The sequence below is a fragment of the Manis javanica genome, chromosome 5, assembly GCF_040802235.1.
Source record: "Manis javanica isolate MJ-LG chromosome 5, MJ_LKY, whole genome shotgun sequence".
NCBI classification, from domain to species: Eukaryota; Metazoa; Chordata; class Mammalia; order Pholidota; family Manidae; genus Manis; species Manis javanica.
In genome coordinates this window covers 23,348,899-23,372,668 of record NC_133160.1, presented here as the reverse complement: position 1 = coordinate 23,372,668, position 23,770 = coordinate 23,348,899, and the positions used below count along the sequence as shown (strand labels likewise).

At 45.3% G+C, this 23,770-nt stretch overlaps 1 protein-coding gene across 3 annotated transcripts; it reads right to left on the bottom strand.

Moving 5' to 3' along the window:
• Window positions 1-1,806: 1,806 nt before the first annotated feature.
• Window positions 1,807-22,461, bottom strand: PXMP4 (peroxisomal membrane protein 4). Of its 3 annotated transcripts, XR_001854079.3 has the most exons (5): window positions 22,211-22,458; window positions 17,597-17,659; window positions 14,933-15,131; window positions 9,609-10,230; window positions 1,807-6,042 (listed from the first exon to the last, which is right to left on the bottom strand). XR_001854079.3 is itself a non-coding variant. In XM_017666861.3 (4 exons), the coding sequence occupies exons 1-4, from the start codon at window positions 22,447-22,449 to the stop codon at window positions 9,967-9,969; spliced, it is 765 nt and encodes a 254-aa protein (XP_017522350.2). In that variant the 5' UTR covers window positions 22,450-22,458; the 3' UTR covers window positions 9,393-9,966. The 3 variants fall into 3 exon arrangements, 2 of the variants coding, with proteins under 2 accessions (XP_017522350.2, XP_073092810.1); XM_017666861.3 differs by lacking the exon at window positions 1,807-6,042 and having other exon boundaries at window positions 9,393-10,230; XM_073236709.1 differs by lacking the exons at window positions 1,807-6,042; window positions 14,933-15,131 and having other exon boundaries at window positions 9,393-10,230; window positions 22,211-22,461.
• Window positions 22,462-23,770: the final 1,309 nt, after the last annotated feature.

The window sequence follows — 23,770 nt, the reverse complement described above, 5'->3', positions numbered from 1 at the left end:
ACACATTTGAGAACTGGTATACCTGTATAACCAAAATGTGTGGTGCAGCCTCAAATCACAGTCCCTTGAGGGCACTTCTCAGCTTCAGTTTCCTCATCTGTAAAATGGGCACATTGCCCTGGCCTCTTCCAGGTTGCCATGATGAAAAACATAAGGGATCTGAAAGTGTTTTATTAACTATGAGGTGGTTTTGAAGATCAGCCAGCTTCCTAAGCAGTTTGTGAAATGACTCACGGCAAATCCTAGACTGTGTCAGCACTAGAAGGGGCCGTGGAGACTATGGAAGGCTCTTGCTGTGTATACACAGGGAACTTGAGGCCCATTCAGGAGCAGGAACCTGTGAAACCAACCAGTGATAGATTCTGGCCTACGCTGGATTCCCAGCCCTGGGGTCAGCCTGTGCCCTAGCTCCTCCCCAGAGAAGCTGCCAGTATGAAAATGGTAGGTCTCATCCAAAATAACCAAGCAAGACCCTGACAGTGGGTGTGAGAAGCCAGCAACATTCCCATTCCAGATGGCATTTCCCTTCTCCACACCTTCCCAAAAGGTCTCCGTAACAGAAACATTCGCTTTTTAAAGCCCTCTCATACCCAATTGTCATTCAATAGACACCCATTGAGCACCTGCCATGTGCCAAGTACTATACTGGTTGCTAGAGAAGGAAGATAGACATTGATATTATTGCCCCATTTTATCATGAGGGAACAGGCCCTAAGTGCAAGAGCTTACCTAGCAGATGAAAAGGCTACTATTCCAGCTTGGGGAGGTCAAAGCCAGGGCTTCTCTGAAGTCCTGTCCTCCCCCAAGTATTCAAGTACGCAACCTCCCACATAGAAGCAGTTACCTTCCTTCCTACAATTCCTCTCGTCCTGCTGCAGCAGAAAGGAGTGTAGACCAGAACTCCCGGAGTGAAATCAAGGAAGAGATAAGGGCTTTCTGTATCTATTAATACCCACTTGAAAGCAGCAAAGGCCTCAAAGATGGGGCCCCTTGGCCTCAAGCCTGGTAGATCCTGATAAGGCTGTTCTCAATGTCAACAGCTCTCCTCAGGCTGGTAGGCTTCCAAAAAACCCACAATTACTGGGTAGCCACTTCCATTGATGGTCTCCTTTCAGCCCTATAATCCTGTAAGTGAAGCTTGTCTATTCACACGGTGCAGGAAGGCAGCTCAGAGAGAGGCACTTGCGGTTCAAGGTCACGAAGAACTGAGATGGGAACTGAGGCTAAGTTAGCCTGTTCTTAGCCTGTTTACTGCAAAACCCAAGGCCTGCCCTTTATACCTCACCACCCTCTGTAAATGCCCCAAGAAGCAGGCTCAGAGCTGTCAAGGTTATAATGTGTGATTTGCAAAAGGTATTATAGTGGATAGTGGTTTAATTAGGAGATACTCAACCCCATCACCACCTCTACCAACTCCTTATTCTAGAGGAGTCCAAAGGGGTAGAAGCTCCAGGGCCCATGATCTTGGTCTGAAGACACCTTTTCCTCCATTCTTTCCAAGAGGCAGAATGGTGTAGAAGCGATAGTGTGAGCTTCTAAATCAGGTGGATATAAATGGGAACCTTGAACTGTGTGACCTAGGGCAAGTCAATTCACTTCCTGTGGGCCTCACTCATTCAATCCACAGATACTTATTGAGCACCTACTATGCAACAGACATTATGCTAGGTGCTGGGGATACAGCCGGAAGAAAAACAGACCCATCTCTGATACCCTGAACTCATAATCCAGTGGGAGAGTCTCAGTTATCTCCACATACCTGCACAATATGCTCGTTAAGAAGTTGACAAGTGACACAAATAATTTAAAGCTATTTATTCCACATACCTCCCCACTGCTAAACATACATTCTTAGCTTAAAAAAATAATCTCCAAATATGTATTTCCCATCACTATAATAGGTGCATAATTGGGAGAAATGATTCTGTGGTGACTTAATTTTATTAAGAGGCACAGAGACATCCATTGTTGAGTTCTAGCAGAGGGAGGTAGGTTGTTTTCTATCTGCAACATCATGTTTGTCTTGAATGATCCTTGTTGCTACACTGAATTGTTGCATTGACAGTTTACTGTCCCTCGAGATGTTCTGTCCCTGTGCCAGTTCTGGCTGGGTGTGAACACAGGCCTCTTATCCATCTGAGAGGCTGTCAACCATAGGAAAAAGCCCTATGAGCTAGGCAGACCCCAACCATGTGGCTTGGCTAGATGACCTTGAGTAAGTCATTCATTCTTGAAGAACTGTGCTTGCCCCATCTGTAGAACAAGGGGCAAGGCTGGGTCTCAGGGTGGAATGAAAAAAAAAAAAAAAGACAAGCAGAGTTTTTAAGATGATCCACAGGTGTGACTTAATGTACCCACAGAATTTTTTCTGCATTATGAATTAATTCTGAGGCTTTTCTAATTGAAAAATGCTATATAAAAATTCAAGTTTCTGGCTTTCTTTTAAAATGGTCCTGTCTGGCAATACTAGCCAGGCCATCAAGGTGCTGAGCAGTTGCTCTCCCCCATTTAGCTGGAGCCTTGACCTGCCAGGCCATCATACCCCTGCCTGACTTGTCTCACTCAGTGACCTTACTTGTCCTGCCATTCCAGGTATCTGAGTTTGCAACCCCTGATGCCTGTGCCAGGGAAAGAGTAAAGCACCCCATAAATATAAACTACTAGTAGTGATATGATTACTGCTAAGGTATCAACCTGTACCCATGTAGTCCCTCTGGTTTACAGGTAACTACACTAAAGAGACATGGAAGAGTAGGAAAAGTGGGTACTCGTGGTGAAACAGGAGATATGGGGCTTAGTGCCAGCCAACAGCTGTCTGGCCATGCGGCCATGGCCAAGTCCCTGGTCCTCGGTCGGTCCATATGTTCAGTGGGGAGTGGGCCAAAGGGTCCAGAGTGTAATGTAAGTGGATAGGTCTCAGGTTGATAACCGAACCTCCCTTCCTCCAAACCCCATTACTCCCGGAGCTCATACTCTGGGAACCTCCTCTCTACTGCTTGCCCAGGGCAACTCCTTTCTCTGCATCATCCGAACAACTCAGGAGGGGCTTTATTCTTCCAGGGAGAGGAGGAAAGCAGGCATGGTGGCTGGGCTTGCCCTGACCATGGCCACAGCGAGTTAGTAGGGGGCCCTGAGAGCAGAAGGGCTGTTTTTCATCTGAAAATGAGGATAAAAATAATAATGATAATAATAGTGTCTGCCTGATAGGATTGTGGGGACACTGAGTTTAGGGCTTAAGACAGTACCTGGCACATAGAGAGTACTCAATAAATGCCAGCTGTTATTATGAATGAAAGATGAATTACTGAAGCAGTTTGCCTACATCTCTCGACTTTTCCAAAGAAGACAAGAAAAACTGTTCTTGTTAGGCTGCAGTTTTCATGAAGCAATCTTTGCTGCTTCCCAAACTCCACCTGGCACAGGTAGGCAGAGAGACAAGGAGAAAAATATGTTTGGAGGGCAATGAAATATGTAGATGAGACGGTTAATTCCATTGATACTAAGAAATTTTTTTTTCCTACTTTAACATCTCTAAAATTGAGGTGCATGGTACAATCGATGGCATGTCCATTTTCAGTCAAAGCTCTTTTCTTTCTTAGAGGCTCAAAACATGTTGTACTTCATCTTTCATGGTGCCGTACAAGTTTGAGATATGATATACAACATGTGCCAGGTACAGCGCCTGCAATGTCATAAGCCCTCAGATTATCGTCCTGCTGTTCAGCATCCCCAGCACAGGGGTTGGCCATGGTGGAGTGAGCAGCTTTTTCTCTCGTTTTCTCGCAGACACCTGCTGACCTGCATTGGCCCCAGGCTGACAGGCACATGGCAAATTAGATGAGGGAGGGGAGTAGGGAGGGCTCAGTATGGGAAGAGAAAGGCTCTTTATAATATATTAAGATATTCAGAGAGGAGGAGCCAGGGATCTTTTTTTTTTTTTTTTAACAACAACATCCCTGCTGGAGGCCAGAGTTACATATATGCTGAGCAGGCCAGGAAACCAACTGAAACAGGGGCATTGTATCCAGGCCACTGGCGGGCTGAGGGGGCATTGTTAGGGCCTGGCCCTGTCTGGGAAGAGGGGGGTAGAGGGGGCAGGGGGAGTGTGTTCCCATGACTCCCTGGGGAGTAACAACAATTGGGGCCAGCTGGGAAGCCCACATGCCAGGGCCCCTGTGGGCGGGTGGCTGGCCCCAGAGGGGCCTTGATGGGCTGTCGGGGTGGGGGGGCAGAAGAGGCAATGAGGGAGCAAGGTCAGGTCCCGTTTCTCAGATCGGGGAGCAAGGCTTAAGGAGAACATGGGGATCATTTGCTACACATGACTCTCTCAACCCCACTAAGTTTCTCTCCAAACTGCATCCCACATCTGCCGGCTTCTCCCTTCCTCATGGCCCCACCCTGCTCAGCCGGACCACCGCGTGGCCTCCTTCCTGGGCCCTTGCTGTCAGCCTGGCCCCCTACCTTCTCTGCACATAGCTGGAAGGATCTTTTCCAAAGTGTAAATTAAATCACATCACTGCCTGCTTAAACCTGCCAAAGGCTGCCTGTCACACTTAAAAGAAAACCCAAACTCCTTCCTCTGGCCCACAAAGCCTGCCTGATGGGCCCAGCCAGCCTCTCAGACTCCGTCTCCAACGTGCTAATGAGCCCCCACCCTGCACTCTGTTCCAGCCACATGGGCCTCCTGCCAGGCACTGGAAGGCCTTCAGCTGGTTCCCTCCTCTGGGCCTGTACACTTTGCACATCCTATGCCGGGAACACCCTTCCTCTCTATCTTTGCACGGCTCTTCCTCATCGTGGGCCTCAGAGCAAACATCACCTCCTTAGAAGCATTCCCTGGAAACCAGACCCTTCTGTTCTCCCCTTCCAAGTCACTCTATTACACTGCACTGTACTGTTGACTTCATAGTGCCCACTGCTCTCTGAAATGATCTTTGATTTCATTTGTCAGTCTTCCCTGCCTAGATTGAAAGCCCTAGATAGGCAGGAACTGGCTTCTTTCACTACTGAATCCTAGCCTCCAAAATCACTGGGTACTTACTTAGTACTTCATAAGGACTCAGCCAACATTAGCCATTATTTTTACTATTCTCATGCTCAGTGCTTGGTAAACAATGACAGCTGCCATGTGGAAGGTCACTCTCGAGCAGGAGTCCTGAATCTTTGATTCATGAACCCAAGTGTCATGAACTTGGGACAGGAAAAAAAACAACACTATATTTTCATTAACTTCTGACTGAAATGTAACATTTCCTTGAATTCTAAGTATAGTCAATAAACCAGAGGCCTATTAGTAGCACCTAGGGTTTATTGCCAGTAGAAATCATGGCTATTTCCGTATCTTCTCGCAGCTGCTGCAGGTATCCTGAGATACTGTTTATACTTCTTGTACCTGTGGAACTGCGTGGTTTCAGACCTGCCACTAGAGCTAGTTATTTAATGTATTAAAAAAAGAACATAATTACAAAATCATGAATTTTAAAGACATTTTGATAATTATTTCAATATTCAACATAATTGTTGTGTCTTGTAACCCTATGTATGTTTTATGAGCTTGAAAAAGAGCATTCTGAGAAGGATCCACAGAATTCATCAGATGCCAAAGGGGTTCATGACATCCATAAAAAAGACACCCTAAAAAGGACTGTCCTACAAGAGCTTATATGGTCTGGCCCTGCTCCTTCTCTCAGCAGACGTCCAGCCCACGAGGAGAAGCTGAAGGGAGAAGCCAGGACAACAGTAAGAACAAAGCTCCCAACAGAGACTCCATGAATTACATTTTCAATTCTGCCTAGGCCTGTCTTGTTTATGAAATCATGACATCTACACAAACTTTGCGCACAGACACCTGCTACAGAGAGCCCCCCAGTAGGAAGCCATCCCTAAAAAATACTCAGAAGAGAGCCTGTCTTTCCCACTGTCTTCCACTGGGCCCCTGGGGCCTTCCAGCTCACAAGAATGAGTCCTGTAGGAGACCTTCTGGTCAAAAGTAAAATCCTCTCACTCAAAATGCTCTTCAAGGCACACTCTCTCCTTATGAATCTGGAACAAGACAAGGGGAGGAGAAAAATGTTTCTTTTATAAATATCCTCTAATTATTTAAAGAAAACAACCCATCTGAAGTCATGGAAGGTAAGCGACATGAGGTTTGCCCCAAGGTGGAGTGAAGCACAATGTTCTGGTTTAGGAGGGTGTCAGGTTGAAAACCCGATTCTTTAAACCCAAAACACACTCATGGAGAAAAGAACAATGTAGAAACAAACGCTATCCCCAGGATCCTTTCTGGGGCCTGCGATGTGGAAGGCAGGAGCGGCAAGCATCATGGGAGGTAGTTCCTGGCGTCTCAGCCTGTGAATCATCATTCTCACATGGGTTCACCGAGCCATCTCTAATTTGGGAGGGAACAGCCGAAGGGCCCCAAATCAACTTGTTTTGTCCTTCCCCTTTCACTTGGAGCTCCGTGGGCTGAATGTTTGGTGTCATCTATTTAAGGTTCAGGGTATCTAGAGTGGTCCACTTCATGCTGATCACAGTAAGGACCTGCTCAAGATATTCGGAGGGCAGAGTGGAGGGCTTGGGGGTGGGGAACAAGCCCAAACAAGGACTCAGTCTCATATCAGATTATTGATCAAAGAGAAACCAAACACGCAGAGGACAAGTAAGAAATGCCAGAGCTGTTGAGATGATAGTACAATATAAAAATTTCTCCTAAGACAAATACAGGAGTCTGTCCATAGAGTATCTCAAGAAGGCTGAGCTAGAAAGTGCTAACAGTGAGTGCCCCTGGCAAGGGAGGGAGTTGAGAATGGAGCTTGGGTTTAGGAGGGAACCACACTTTCCCCCCTTATACACCATTTGCACCACTTAAGTTTTGTACTATGTGTATGTATTATCGATTAAAAAATAATGTTTTACAGTCCTGCATGTCAGAAGACTTCATAAGAATGTAGCTGATGTTTAGCAAACACATATTGAGCTGCTGCGGTATTTCAGGACCTGGCTTTTATGGAGTGCCTATAAAGGGCCCTTTGGCGATGCCTGCTGCACAGATCTTAGGAAATGGAGGCTGAGCTAGGAGGGAGCGGTGTGGGGACCCTCCCAGGTCTGCTGGAAGCCAAAGCTCTGCTCCTCAGCAAGGACCACACTGCCTTCCTCCCTGGAGTGAGCAGCTGGAGGACCAGATGCTCTGGCAGGATGCAGAAAGATGCCATCTGTGAGGGAAACCTATTCTTAGAGAGCAGAGACAGTCGGTGGTGGAGCCAGCCAACTCCCAACAGCAGTGAGGGGATGTAGGGAAAGCAGGCAGCCAAGGCTTTGGGTAGGGTAGGACAGGCTAAAAACAGGGTGTACTCCTTCTTAGGACCACACTTCCTCCTATGTTTGGATGCTGTATTAGAAATAACAGCAAACATTTATTGAGTGCTTACTTTATATGCGTCCTATCATTTGATTGCCCAGACCACCCTATAAGGTGTGTGCTATTAGAATGTCTATTTCATAGATTAGGAAGCAGGGGCACAAAATGGTTAAGTCACTTGCCCAAGAAAACAGGGCTGAGCCCAGGCATTCTGGCTCTAAAACCTATGTCCCTAACCACCATGCTACAATGCCTCTCAAACTGCTGTACCAGAGGCCAGTTTTAGTTTGGGTCTCCCCAACAGGGACCCCAAGACAAGGATTGAGTGCAAGCGGTTTACATGAGAAGTGGCCCCTTGGGAAGCACTGGTAGGGAGACAGGGAAGGTGGTGTAATCAAGCAGGAGCTTGGTCCTGCTGGGGCACTCTGGGAGCCAGTGTGGGCAGAGTTATTGCAGAGTTATCCTTCCCAGGGATAGTCGAGTGAGGGCTACGGGTGTGGGGTATTCATCAGTCATTGGTTGAGGGCTGCCTTTGGGAGGTGTTGATCCTCTGGCACTGCAGGCCTGCTGTGGGGTGGCAGGGCAGGCACCACTGGCAGGCGAGAGCCTTCAGGCAGAAAGACACAGGGGCGGCAGCTGGAAAAGTCAGCTGGTGGGCACTGAGGCAGCAAGCCTGACGGGATGTGGTGGGGCACCCACAGCATCTGTTATAAAACTTGGTTGCTGATGGCCACTCTCTCCCATCCCCATAATCTTGGAATCTCATTCAGCCTCTACAGACTGAATTAAGAGACCTTCAAGATCATCTTCCCCATGCTTGTAGTACAACATCATGGCTGAGAACACTGTTGTTAGAATAGGATATAATCTCACCTCAATTACCTAACAGCTCTGTGACTCAGTTTCCTCGTTTGTCACATGGGATCATATTGGCCCTATTTCATCCCCTATGACCTTGTTTCTCAGGGTGTGGCTCAGACCAGCAGCAGCATACCTGGCAGTGTGTGAGCAATGCAGACTCTCAAGCCACACCCCAAATGCTCTTAATGAGACTCTACATTTTAATGAGATCTCTACTGACTCACGTGTACATTTCTACTAGCAACTTCTGACATATAAAAAGAGACTGAAGTATTCCTACTAGACCAAAGGTCTCAAATTGGTGGTCCATGGACCAAGTCTTCCTGGAGACCTGTTTGATTCGTTTCAGCATGGTAGTTTTAAAAAACAAGATGGGCACGAGTCTCCAGTTCACCATGTCACCATCACTCCCTGCTGCATAACACCCAGAACACCTTCATTTATGCCACTTGCCAGACATTTGAGTTTCGCCCCTCCCTGGAACAGATCCTATAACCAGCTAACATTTGCATAGCAAAGCTTAGGTTTCTAAATTTAAGGTAAGGCACTGAAAAAAAACATGAGCTTTGAAATCATATAGATCTGGGTTCAACTCTGACTTGGCTTTCATACTACCTCGGGCAGGTTACTTCCCCACTCTGGTCCTCAGTTTCCACATCTGTGAAATGCAGATAAAAATACACACCTGTAAGGTCATTGTATGGATTAAAAATAGTATGTGCAAAGCACCCAGGAGGAAGTAGGAGCTCACTAAGTGGAAGTAATTAGTAGTAGTGGCAGTTGTATTTACATAAGTCCAATGTGGACACCTTGTATTATGATTATCCTCATTTTACAAGAAACTGAGGCTCTGAGAGGTTAAGAACCCACCCCAGGGCTACACAGTGGAGTGGGGACTCAGACCCATGTCTGCTAGCTCTATATTTGCACTGTCCACTAGAATTTTCCCCAATGATGGAAGTGTTCTATGTTGTTCACCACGGGAGCCACTAGCCACATATGGTGACTGAGCACTTGAAATATGGGTGGTCCAAACTGAGTGTAAAACACACACCTGATTTTGATGACAAGAAAAAGGGTGTAAAATATCTTACTAATTTTTTATATTAATTACATGTTGAAATGATAATACTTTAGAAATGCTGGGTTCAAGTATATAATTAAGATTAATCTCATCTGCTTCTTGCTACCTTTTTTTTAATGTGGTGAGCAGAAAACTTCAATTACATACATAGCTCACATTGGGTTTCTGTTGGACAGTGGAACTCTAGAGCAAGTCCAGTAGAGCACCTGAGGCAAGGAATTTAATATTTTTTAAAAGCATATTTGTAACCCACCACCCACCAGCAAGGAGCCCTCTGTTCCATAGGAGTCAAAGTTCCATACCCACCAGAAAGCAACTTCAGGACCTTCCTCTAAGTCTGATGATCCCCAAGGCCTGGGGTGGGGGTGTGTGGCCTTCCCTGGTCTCATGGAGGTCAGCAGCGCAGCTGGGATCGTGCCCAGGGTGACTCAGTCTGATTCGGCCACTTGTTCTACCATTCAAGAGTACCTAATGGGATGTGAAAATCAGTGCTTTTACTTCGGCAAAGGGGACCCTGGAGTAATAAAAGTTGGAGTCTGAGACCCGTGATCTTGAGAAGGCAGAATCCTCTGGGAGGATTCACTGACGGAGTCAATCTTGAGGCGCAGCTGAACACCTGGAGTCTTCGTGCCGTAGAAGCTGCTGTAAGCACCTCAGGGCTACATTACTTCGAGGCATGGCTCTTGTTGTAGATGAGGAAGTCTGAGATGTCATGCCACACGTTGCTGTCTTCATACAGGTAGGTCATGGAGGACCGCAGTGAGGGCTGCAGCGTCCAGCTGTGGTACTCGAAGAGCCACAGCACCAGCCCCCACACCACCGCGGTGAACAACGGAAATGGGTGCCACCTGGGCTTGGGAATGTAGCCCTTCTCCACGCTGAGGCGGCACAGGGCAAAGATGACACGTGATAACATGTACATGTTGACCTGCAAGGACGTAATGACAGGAGATTACAGGTGGGCATAGCCACTGGGAACCTTCTGCCCACCCCTAGGCCCAGGGCCATCTACTGTGTATTGACTGCATCAGTGTTTTTTAGAACTGGTGTGCAATGATTTGAAGTGGTATGTAGTAGGCACTTAAATATTACTACACTTTAATATTGCTATTTATGTATTTAGTATTTTTCATTTGAAACGTTTTAAAAATGAATGTACTTAAGACGCTGAAAAAGCATTCGACAAAATTCAACATCCATTCATGATAAAAACTCTCAACAAAATGGGTATACAGGGCAAGTACCGCAACATAATAAAGGCCATATATGACAAATCCACAGCTAACATCACATTTAACAGTGAGAAGCTGAAAGCTTTTCCTCTAAGATAGGGAACAAGACAGGGATGCCCACTCTCCCCACTGTTATTCAACATAGTACTGGAGGTCCTCGCCACGGCAATTAGACAAAACAAAGAAATACAAGGCATCCAGATTGGTAAAGAAGAAGTCAAACTGTCACTATTTGCAGATGACATGATATTGTACATAAAAAACCCTAAAGACTCCACTGCAAAACTATTAGAACTAATATTGGAATTCAGCAGGATACAATATTGGAAGTTGCATGATACAAAATTAATACACAGAAATCTGTTATTTTCCTACACACTAACAATGAACTAGCAGAAAGAGAAATCAGGAAAACAATTCCATTCACAATTGCATCAAAAAGAATAAAATACCTAGGAATAAACCTAACCAAGGAAGTGAAAGACCTATACCCTGAAAACTACAAGCCACCCTTAAGATAAATTAAAGAGGACACTAAAAAATGGAAACTCATCCCATGCTCTTGGCTAGGAAGAATTAATATTGTCAAAATGGCCATCCTGCCTAAAGCAATCTACAGAGTCAATGCAATCCCTATCAAAATACCAACAGCATTCTTCAATGAACTAGAACAAATAGTTTTAAAATTCATATGGAACCACAAAAGACCCTTAATAGCCAAAGCAATCCTGAGAAGGAAGAATAAAGCAGGGTGTATCTTGCTTCCCAACTTCAAACTCTACTACAAAGCCACAGTAATCAAGACAATTTGGTACTGGCACAAGAATAGAGCCACAGACCAGTGGAACAGAAGAGAGAGTCCAGATATTAACCCAAACATACATAGTCAATTAATATATGATATAGGAGCCATGGACATACAATGGGGAAATGACAGCCTCTTCAACAGCTGGTGTTGGCAAAACTGGACAGCTACATGTAAGAGAATGAAACTGGATTATTGTCTAACCCCATACACAAAAGTAAACTCAAAATAGATCAAAGACCTGAATGTAAGTCATGAAACCATAAAACTCTTAGAAAAAAACATAGGCAAAAATCTCTTGGACATAAACATGAGCAACTTCATGAACATATCTCCCCAGGCAAGGGAAACAAAAGCAAAAATGAACAAGTGGGACTATATATCAAGCTGAAAAGCTTCTGTACAGCAAAGGACACCATCAATAGAACAAAAAGGCATCCTAAGTATGGGAGAATATATTCATAAATGACAGATCCGATAAAGGGTTGACGTCCAAAATATATAAAGAGCTTGCGCACCTCAACAAACAAAAAGCAAATAATCCAATTAAAAAATGAGTAGAGGAGCTGAACAGACAGTTCTCCAAAGAAGAAATTCAGATGGCCAACAGACACATGAAAAGATGCTCCACATTGCTAGTCATCAGAGAAATGCAAATTAAAACCACAATGAGATACCACCTCACACCGGTTAGGATGGCCACCATCCAAAAGACAAACAACAACAAATGTTGAAGATGTGGAGAAAGGGGAACCCTCCTACACTGCTGGTGGGAATGTAAGCTAGTTCAACCATTGTGGAAAGCAGTATGGAGGTTCCTCAAAATGCTCAAAATAGAAATACCATTTGACCCAGGAATTCCACTTCTAGGAATTTACCCTAAGAATGCAGCAGCCCAGTTTGAAAAAGACAGATGCACCCCTATGTTTATCGCAGCACTATTTACAATAGCCAAGAAATGGAAGCAACCTAAGTGTCCATCAGTAGATGAATGGATAAAGAAGATGTGGTACATATACACAATGGAATATTATTCAGCCATAAGAAGAAAACAAATCCTACCATTTGCAACAACATGGATGGAGCTAGAGGGTATTATGCTCAGTGAAATAAGCCAGGTGGAAAAAGACAAGTATCAAATGATTTCACTCATCTGTGGAGTTTAAGAATGAAGAAAAAAACTGAAGGAACAGAATAGCAGCAGACTCACAGAACCCAAGAAGGGACTAACAGTTACCAAAGGGAAAGGGACTGAGGAGGATGGGTGGGAAGAGAGGGATAAGGTGGGGGGGGGGAAAGGGGGGCATTACTATTAGCATGTATAATATAGGGGGGCATGGGGAGGGTTGTACAGCACAGAGAAGACAAGTAGTGATTCTATGGCATCTTACTATGCTGATGGACAGTGACTGTAGTGGGGTATGTGGGGGGGACTTGGTGATGGGGGGAGTCTAGTAACCATAATGTTCCTCATGTAATTGTAGATTAATGATACCAAAAAAAATGTATGTACTTAGTTCAAAACTAACAAGTAACTTGACAACAAAAAAATGCAATCCTTAAAGAAAAAATTGATCTCATCAAAATTAAAAATTTTTTGGTTGTAAAAGTCCACAGGAAGAGGTTGAAAAGAAAAGATACAGATTGGGAGAAAGTATTTGCAACACATATCTGATGAAGACTAGTATCTGGGCTATATTAAACAAAAACTGCCAAAATTCAACAGTACAAAAAAGAATCCAATTATAAAATGGGCAAAAGACACGAGCAGGTAGTTCGCTGAAGAGGTAACACAGATGGAAAATAAACACATGTAAGCATGTTCAACATCATCAGCCATCCGGGACATGCAAATTAAAATCACGAGATAGCATTGCACACCTATCAAAATGGCAAAAATAAAAAATGAGATAAACCAAATACTAGCTAGGATGTGGAGAAGTGGATTACTTATGTATTCCTCAGGGAAATGTAAAAGAGTAGTCACTCTGGAAAATTGTTTGGCAGTTCCTTTTAAAACTAAACATGCATGTACCATATGACCCAGCAGTTGAACTCTTGGGGACATTAACTCAAGAGAAATGAAAACTTATATTCACCCAACTTGTACAGGAATGCTCTAAGCAGCTGTTATTTCTAATGGCGACAGCTGGAAACAACCAAGATGTTCTTCAACAGGTGCATGTATAAACCAGCTGTGGTGCATCCATACCATGGAATACCACACAGCAATAAAAAGACATGAACTAATGAAACACAGAACTTGGATGCATCTCTAGTGAATTACAGAGTGAAAAAAGCCAATCTCCAAAGGTTACATACTGTAATGACTCCACTTAGATAACATTTTTGAAATAACAATATTTTAGAAATGCAAGCCCGAGTATTGTTGCCAGGGTCAGGGAAGGAGGGGCGGGGGAAGGACATGGGTGTGACCAGGAGTCCTAGCCTTTAGAAGTTTGCAGACATTTAAATGAAATTTCTAACAAGAAACAAAACTGGGGAAACTTTCTCAAAATACAAAATGCCCCTATCCACAGATTCCACAATTCCATGTTTAGGAACTTTCATGCTGATGGACTATGTGCAAGAAGATGTCTGAACAAAGATGTAGACTACAGCATGTGTATAATGGCCAAGGCTAATGACACCCTAAATGTCCATGCAGAGGACACTGGGGAAGTTGGGCTGGTCCATCCACCCGGTGGAGCTCTGCTGATGTTAAAAAGGATGAAGGACTGACAAGAAAGGTCTGTAAGACACATTGTTTCAAGAAAAAAGTGTGGCAGTGACCTTGTTAGTGGGAAACTTGATATGTGCACTGACAGAAGGATAGACAGGAAGGACTGAAGGGTTTACACGGGCCAGAGTTAGAATGACTGCCCTGGACAGTGGCTTGACAGCTGGTGGGACATGGGAACTTTCTTCTCAACTCATTCTCTATTTCATGATGTATCCCAAGCATCTAGAAGTGTGCCAGGCACATAGGGGGTGCTTAGTCTGCATTTTTTAAAATATGAAAATAAAACATTATTGTTATAATTTAAAAATATTTAATAAACTTGAGGGAGGCAAATAGAGGGGCTGCCAACTTTTCATGTTGCCCGAGGACTTTATTTTAAACAACTAGCATTTAATTTCAACTGCCATTTCATTAAAAAAAATAAAAACAGAATTTTTAACCCAAAAAAGGGAAAGTTACAGAGTAAGAGACAATTCTTTGAGTGTAATATGTTTAGTTTTATGAAAATATTATAGAAGGGTCATTTTTTTTTCTCATTTCACAGCAATTTTTAAATTTTTTTAGCTTTCTCAAAGTACAAATTTTTTTTTTTTTTTTTAAAGCAACCTTAACCACAGATAGCAGCACAGACATTGATCTGGGAGCCATGAAGTTTCAGCAGGCTGGTTTGCAGATGGGGAAACTGAGGGGGAAGTGACCCCCCTAGGGTCCCACAGGCACTGGTTAATCACAGACCCCTGGACATGTAAGGGAGCCAAGAGCTCATCTTTGATCCCCACACCCAACTCTATACCTGAACCACGTCCCACCCAACCCCACCCCAGCCCCCACCCTGGGGGACAATTGTCACCTGGCTGTTGATGTTATTGTTATCACTGAACACCAGCAAGCCCCCGATGAACGCAGCCAGGAATGAGTGCATCGGGTAGGTCTTGCCCTGCATGTGGGACTGCAGAGCGCAGAGCCCCTTGTAGGTGAACACGAAGCAGGCCAGGTTCTTAGAGTGGATGTACGTGGCCCGCAGGATGGTCCACAGCTTCTCCCGGAGACTGCACAAACACAGGGGGCCACCATGAGAGCAGGCCCAGCTGTTTCAAGGACATACACCCACCAGGCATGCAACCAAGGGAGGCAAGGAAGGCTAGGGCCAAAGCTCGTTCCAGCCCAGCCTCCAGCCTCCACGTCGTCAGGGCTGCTCCCTCACTGGATTCAAGCCTCGACTCCATGCCACCTCCTGAGGTCTTCCCTAACCACCCTACAAAAAAGAATGCCCATCGCGTCCTGTCTCCTTATCCTACCTTTCCTTTCTTTTACAGATCCTTTTGCCACCTGACATGTACACGCTTGTTTATTATCTCTCCGCAACCCTTGCTCCACCCCAAGGGAAGCTACTCAACAGTGGTGTCTACATCTGGCTTGTTCATCTGGCCCAGAACAAGGCCTGGCACATAGTAAGTGCTCAATAAATGGTTTTGTAGTGAACACGTGAAGAAATGAATGAGGAGGGAGGGAGTGCCTACTATGTGCTGAATCTGGGGATACAATTCTGAGCAAAACCAAATCTGCTCGCTGCCCTCATGAGGTTTATGATCTAATGGGAGACAGAAGTATAAATAATCACGAAGGAAGAGCCAAACTTTGACCTCGACAGGAGCTGCGGATATGAAGGATAGGTCAATGAGGTCAAGTGGGGAGAGTGGCATCCCAGACAGAGGGATCAGCCTATCTTGACAGGGGACAGAGCATGGAGGAAAGGAACAGAAACAGGCCAGGCTGGGGAGACAAGTGTGGGCAAAGGACGTGGGGGACAAGCGGAGCCATGCTAAGCTTTGGCTTTATCCTCAGAGAAGTGAGTATTTAAGTAGGGCAGGGACTCAATTTATCCTTTAAGATTAATCACTTAGAGGCCATGAGAAGAACATAGGAGGGCAGAGGACGCCAAGTATGGTAAACCCAAGTGCCCTCAGGGCAAGATGAGGACCTTGAAGTGGGTCTACTGGAACTTGTGGAAATCTGCCAGGTGAGTCAGAAGTCAGCTGGTTCTCACCCCATAGGAACACGGGCCCACTGCTGCCAATTCTAAGGCAAGAAAGCTGGATTTTCCAGCAATAATCCTGTCTTCAAAATGTTCCTAGAGTCTGACCACTGACACCACTATGGTGTCAGTCACCAGCATTACTCACCTGGATTATTGCTACAGCCTCCTAATTTACACCCACGTCTACCCTTAGCCCCCTGCCCCCATCTGTTATTAATCTGACAGCAAACTCTTCATTCTCACATCATTAAAAGGTAAGTCAAATAGTGGCACATCTGTGCACAAAATCTTACAACAATTTCCTACTTCACTTGAAAGAAAAGCCAAACTCCTCTCTATGGCCTAAAGCTGGACAGGTCCAAACCGGGTTACCCATGACCTTCCTCTGTTCTCTCTGCCCCAGCGTCCTCAAACTTGCTAGGCATGTTCCCACCTCGGGGCCTTTGCACTGATTGTTCCCTTGGCCTGTAACACTCCTCCCCCTGAAACCCACTTGGCTAACTTTTTCATCTCCTTCAAGCCTTTACTTGAATATCACGGAGGCCTTCCTTTTTAATTCTTAGCCTATCCCTCCTCCAGCATTCCTGATCCCTTTTCCCTGCTCTAATCATCTTTCCCACTGCCTGTATCACCTTCTAACATACCATGTATTTCCCTTATTTGTTAACATTTATTTCCTGCTACCCCGCTACAAGGCAGGCTCTCTGAGGGCAGTGATCATTGTTTTGTTCACTGCTGTATCCCCAGCAGCTAAAATAGTGTCTGGCACATAGTAGGTATTCAATATTTACTGAATAAATGAATGAGTTCAATTATAAGAAAACAAAGTGTAATACCCGATAGATAAATAAAGCAAAAAATACAAAGAGAAACTCTTGCAAGCTGGATTTGGCCAGGAGGTTGTCTGTGCATGATTTTGTATGCTCCAGGTGAGGCTCCATACATTAAAAACTAGACCACAAGGAGGTTTCAGAGATACACCTTGATGAGAGAGTTATGGGAGATACAGGAAGTTCAAGAAGTCTGAGTGAGGGACAGAGATCACTCATGGACAGTTTTCCCAAGAAAGTCATCTTCACAGAACTGGTATGAGTTGCTAGGAAGGAAGTAACGGTGGGGTGAAAGAGGAAAAGGTATTCCTGGAGGTGGGTTACTGCAAGAGCAAATGTGTGGAGGTGGAACCACACATGGACCATGCATGAAATGGCAGAGAGTCCTGTGTGCCACGGGTACTCTAGGGTGGACATAGGGGAAAAGCATGGGGATGCAGCTGAGACCAGGCTGCAGAGGGTCTTAAAGGACACATCTGGAAATCTGGAGGACAGGGGAGCCAGAGGGGATATTTGGCAGGAATAGGATCAGAGTTGTACATTAGGAGACAGGCTAGACTCAGCTAGGAAGCTACTGCAATCGTCCTAGCACTGAGGGCTGACCACATTCTCTCCCAGTTTGAGAGTGTGCAGAGAGGGTGGGTACCTGCCACTCCGGAAGAGAAAGGTCATGACGAGTGAGTGAGGGGCCCGGATTTTGGCTCCATAGCTGAAGAAACAAAAGAAAACAGTTAATACAGCATCATTGCACTAGCTTCCTTCTGGCTCTGTGTGACTCCTTGTCCCCCATTTCCATCCCTAGTCCTAACATGCTATATGTGGAAATAATGGGGGCTTTCAAGTTAGATCTAGGTTCTAGTCCCAGCTTTGAAACCTTGGTAGTATGGGCTCAGGCTTGTTTTTTTAACTTCTCTGAGCTTCAGTTTGCCCAACAGTGGAAGGGGGTGTCAGACCTCAGAGGCCTGGCTTTATTTTGATAGAAGACAGTGTGTGTAAAAGGCCTCCATCATCCATACACAATAGAGCAAGAAAGGATAAGACACTAATACTGGTTGAACTAAACTTTTATGTGGATTAAAAAACAGACTGGAAGGAAATATACCACAATGTTATTAGCAATGTCCCCTAGGCTTGCAGAATATGGGAATTTGTTTTTTTAACTTCTCCACACTTCTAAAATGACCTATAATTGCTTTTAAAATTAAAATAATTGAAGTAAACATTTTAAATGCTACACAATTGCCTCTTTTTAAGACAATTATCTCTTCTCCCTGATCCTTATTTCCTCTCCTCATTTGAGTAACCGGGCATTAAGTGAACAATCGAAAAATACCACATTCACTTTCATGTTCACCTGGAGTTTTTTTTTTTTTTTTAACATCTTCATTATTTTAACTATACTCAAATGGGTAGTAGGAAGGAAATGGTATTTGGTGCCCAATACTGCCACAGTCTGCTGTGTAGAGTTGGGTAAATCACTTTACTTTTCTGAGCCTTCCTCCTCCCATCAGTAAAAAGTATTTCAGAGTTGCTTCTGGCAGTTCTTTATTGGACACCCCTTACCCCTGCCAAGTTCTCCAGCTGTCAGGCCTTGATATTCCTGGGGTCTAAAAGTCCTTGGCAGTTCCTTGAGACAACGGTCATGAGCCACGCATCACTGTCAGAAGACTGACTGTGCGTGTTCCCAGCAGGCTTGTTTGAAACAGAAAAAGACTGGAAGCAAACCCATGTCTGCCCACAGGGGGCTGTTGGATACACATGGTCACACCATTCAGTGGAATACTGCACAGCCATAGAAGAAGGAGACAGTTTCTTGTGTGGTGCAGGATTTATTGGAACAAAGAGTGTAGAGTGTAAAATTGTGTAAAAAGAGGTAATTTTTTTAAAGGCTTTTATTTTATTTATTTATTTATTTTTTTGAGAGGGCATCTCTCATATTTATTGATCAAATGGTTGTTAACAACAATAAAATTCTGTATAGGGGACTCAATGCACAATCATTAATCAACCCCAGGCCCAACTCTCAACAGTCAAAAGGAGGTAATTTTTTGATAAACCTGAAATTATTTCATAATAAATCTTGTTTTAAAGGTATGGGGAAAGAATATATGTATCTGTCTGTATATGCAGACAATATTTCTGAGGGAGACCTAAGATTGAACACGGGTCACTTCCAGGGAGGGGGACTAGGTGATGGAAGGACAGGTGGGCAGGATGTTATAGCATCTAATTTCTCATGCCTTCAGTAATCATGGTAATTTAGCCATATAGGAAAATGCTCTTATTTTTAGAGATGCACGTTGACGTACTTAGGAGTGGAACATGAAAGTGCATTAGAACTGTACCAAGTTCATATGTCTCAGTCACTCAAGTCTGCCTCCCTAAATAGATGGGCTGCCTCTCTTCACATATAGCAGATTCTTTTCCACCTCCAGGCCTTTGTTTGAACCATTCCCTTTGTCTGGATGCCCTTCTGCCCTAGGCAAATTCCAACTCAGCCTTCAAAATGTCCCCTTCAGTGAATATATTACCAAATTTTTAAAATATTAATACAGAATTTTAAGTTAAAGCCAGTGTTACTGTTGCAGTGGCCATGCTGAATCACTTATCTTCTCTCCTGCCCAGCCATGGGCAGCACCCCCATGCTGGCCCCAGCAAGCTCTCTGCCCGCCTCCTCCAAAGTCATGTCTCTTTCCCTTGAACAAAGGGGCCCTCAGCCTCCTCCAGCTGGCAAGGGCTAAAAGGGCTTTTCCTTATACCCTAGACACAAGTGAACCAGGCCCACAACTCCTTCCATCTGCCAGGCCCCATTCCCAAAGTCCTCAAACTCAGGGGGGAGCCAGTTATTAGTGTTCACAGGCTTACTCTTGTGTCCTGAAAAAAAGGATGCTCAGGATTTAAAAGGACTTAAAGAACATATGACAGGTGCAATGTAGTGTCCCGGAAGATCCTGGTCTGGACAAACTAACTACAGAGGACATTTGGGGTGCAACTGGGACAATCTGACTAGTGACTGAACAGTAGTCAACACTATAGGTTATTATTAATTTATTAATTGTAATCATGGTAATTTAGCCATATAGGAAAATGCTTTTATTTTTAGAGATGCACGTTGACGTACTTAGGAGTGGAACATGAAAGTGCATTAGAACTGTACCAAGTTCATATGTCTCAGTCACTCAAGTCTGCCTCCCTAAATAGATGGGCTGCCTCTCTTCACATATAGCAGATTCTTTTCCACCTCCAGGCCTTTGTTTGAACCATTCCCTTTGTCTGGATGCCCTTCTGCCCTAGGCAAATTCCAACTCAGCCTTCAAAATGTCCCCATCACCTCCTCTTATATTTCTCCTCACCTGGCATTACCATAGTTTAATGGTCAGTCTCCCCACTGAACTCCAGGTCCTTAGAGATGGGCATGGTGTCTTAGCACTAACCAGCAATGGGATCACTATCTTGGAGCACCCTTCTATCAATGAGTTTGTTTCCATGTTACAGAGGAGGAAACTGAGGCCAGAAGAGATGAAGGCACCCAGCTTTGAAATGAAGGAACTGGCATTTGAACCCAAGGGCCTGACCTCAGCAAGTGCCTGCCCTGGCTGGGAAGTTCCTTGGTCACGGGGAGAACTGAGGTGGGAACAGGTATATAAAGCCAGCATTGGGCAATGCCCATAGGCACCAGGGCCTGTGTGACTCCTATTCACCTCTGCTTTGTCCTGAGAATTCTTTGGAAGGGGCTGATGAGACAACTGATGCTATTTCAGATCTGCTCCAGTCTGGTCAAACCAAGGCATGTCTGATATGATCTGGCCAGACCCAGTGAGCCTGATTCTGGGTGCCCACAGAAGCCAAGAGCCCGGTGTTAGGGTCAGGCATCCTAGGTTTGAATCCTGGCTCTGACCCTGACCAAGTGATGTGACCTTAAGTAATGAGTTTACTTCTCTAAGCCAGTCTTCTTATGTGGAAAATGGAGACAATGGCAATTCCTACCTTGCACACTTATTCATTCAATAAATATTTAAGATTTATTTATTATCTGGGCCAGGTACTACTTACATGCCGAGGAACAAAGTACATAAAAACTTCTGTCCCCATGAAGCTCACTTTCTAGTGAGACAGTGTGTAAAAACAGGTTACATAAGTGAACTACTTAGTGACGGATGGTGACAAGTACTTTGGAGAAAAATTAAGCAGGTGGAGACTTAACAGATGGCCTCAGTGAGGAGGTGACACTTAAGCAGAGGCCTGAAAAACATGAGGGCAAGAGCCAGGCAGATGTCCAGTGAATATAGTAGTACCACCAGCCAACAGTTTTATGTATGTATATATATATATATCAGGTGCTGTGCTACGCATTTCACATATATTGACTCAATCCTCTGACAGTGTAAGTACTACTAACATTCCCATGTCACAGAAATTGATGCTTAGAGAGGCTAAATTATTTGCTCAAGATCACACAGGTAGATGGCATCAGGATTCAAACTGAGGCAGTCCACATGCTCACCACCCAGCCATGCTGTCACTAGGATGCCAACTCCAGGACATAGATCTTTGCTTGGTTTGCTCTTTGCTGCATCCCTCATTCAGGTACAGTAGGCTCTCCATAAATGACAGCTGTAATTTAAAGGAGGCCAGCCTTCCCTCCAGGCACCAGCGAGACGAAATTACCCCAAGACCACCTCTCCTGCAGGTCTGATGACCACCGTGGAACCAATTTGCCCAGCAAGTATTTTCAGTATCTTTTATACTCACTGTCACTTCTGAGGCTTATGCACCAGGAATCCCTTGTGCCAAATGGGAACCCGGCTCTAGAATCACACAGATAAGGAGTGGGAAGCACTCCTCATCTGCGGACAGCTTAATGGGAGAAGCATAGGCAGGGGTCACCGCTGGTCTGCTAAAGGCCAGAGGCCAGCTTCTCGTTGTGCACATGGGGCCACTGAAGCCACACAGGCCCAGGATAATACAGCGGGGGTGGGAGGGAACTGGGCCCGAACGAGGGGATACAGGGCTAGCATGGGAGGTGATAAAGGCAAAAGGACCAGGTTGCAAAGCACAGAGGACCCAGAAACACAGTAGGGGGCCCAGGCTCAAAAGGCGCTTGGAACCCCAAATCCAGCGCCCACTGCACAGAGGGTGGACATCAAGACCTAGAGACACATTAGGGCTGCCGGCGCCCGGCCCAAACCCGCTTCTCCGCTTCTCCAACCCCAGCCAGACCTGTCCGTCATCCCTGGCCCGGCCCGAAGGCCCCACTCACACTGCCCCGTTCCGGAAGCCCTTAAGTGTGGCCAGAGCAGCGTGGTAGCGGCGCTTGCGTAACAGTGCGTTGACAGCAAGGAGCAGAGCCCGCAGCTGCGGCGGGGCGGACATAGCGCAGGCGACGCGTTGGGTACCGGCCACAGAGTACGACTCGCACTTGCAGCGCCCGCAACTGCACGGATAACCGCAGCGCCTAGCAGAGCAGGACTGAGCCACCGACCGCTTCGTTGCCCCCATAAGCTATGTGTGTAGTCACTCACACAGTAAGAACCAATCAGAGGGCGCGATTATGTCACCAGGTGCGCGCACTCTCCCGAATAGCGGTCCGATTGGAAGAGAAGGGAAAGCTTGAAACCAATCGCAGTGGGCTTTGCCCGACTGGCCCTAAAGAAGTCGTACAGCCGAATTTACCCAATCGGAAAGCCCGTTTCCTTTGGGTTTATGAAGAAGTGTCTTACCTGTGGGTTTGGAAGGTTTCTTGAAAGAGGAGCTACCCACTCTAGACTGGAGACAGTGGCTGTGGGTAAAATTGCAATATTTCCAGAATCTCTCGCCTGGCCTTAGTTGCATCTCCATATCAATAGGCTTTCCAGGGGGTGGAGAAAAGTACCATCTCCATATCAATAGGTAATTACGGGGCCGAGCTAGGACACATCTGGACTGAAGTGGTTGGGTAGGCTTTCTTCTGATACTGCGTCACGAGAGACACGGGAGAGCAGAAGTGGACTGCTTGTAAGAAATGGGTTGCATAAACTTCGTTTCTCCCTTTGACTGATTTTGTTTTCAAAGGTATTTTGCCCCGGGATTTTACCCCCGGAGTTAATAGTGTCATTGGAAAGATCCAGGCCTCATCTTTACACAGGACACTGCTGACTGAGTAATAGTTATCACAGCAATATTCTCAGAGCATAAACCACTTGGCACCCTCAATGGCTTGCATTTAGTCTTCAGATCCAAACTCTCTCCCACAGCCCACAAAAGAAGACTGTATATAGTCTGGCCCCTGCTTCCCTCTGTAACATGGCCTGTCACTTGCCCTTTATTCACGTCTCTCCAGGCAAGCTGGCCTCCTTGGTGTCCCTTGAGCATGCCAAGAACGCTCCTGCCACAGGGCCTTTGCACTTGGTATTTCCCTACCTGGTGTGCCTCACTTCCAGTTCTTCCCAAGGCTGGTTTCTTCTCAATCTTCAGGTTTCAGCTCAAATGCCACCTCCTCAGAGAGCCTTCCATAGATATCCCATCTAAAGTAGCACTGTCCACTCTGACTCATTAACCTCTTTTATTTTCTTCATTGTACTTTCTACCCTTCGAAATTTGCTGATTGTTCCTTGTTTACTACCAGACTGTAAGTTCCATGACTGCAGAAACCTTGTCTGTCTTGCATTTTGCTGTAACTCCAGCACTTATCACATGGTGGGTGTCCAACATTGACTTGTTAAAGCAATAGTTTTGGGTTGTCATCTCCCAGAGCATTGATGGGTGGCAGTTATGTATGCTATCACATACAGTACAGAAGTTGTCATTGGACAACAGCTACATGTAGAATGGTGGCTGTGAC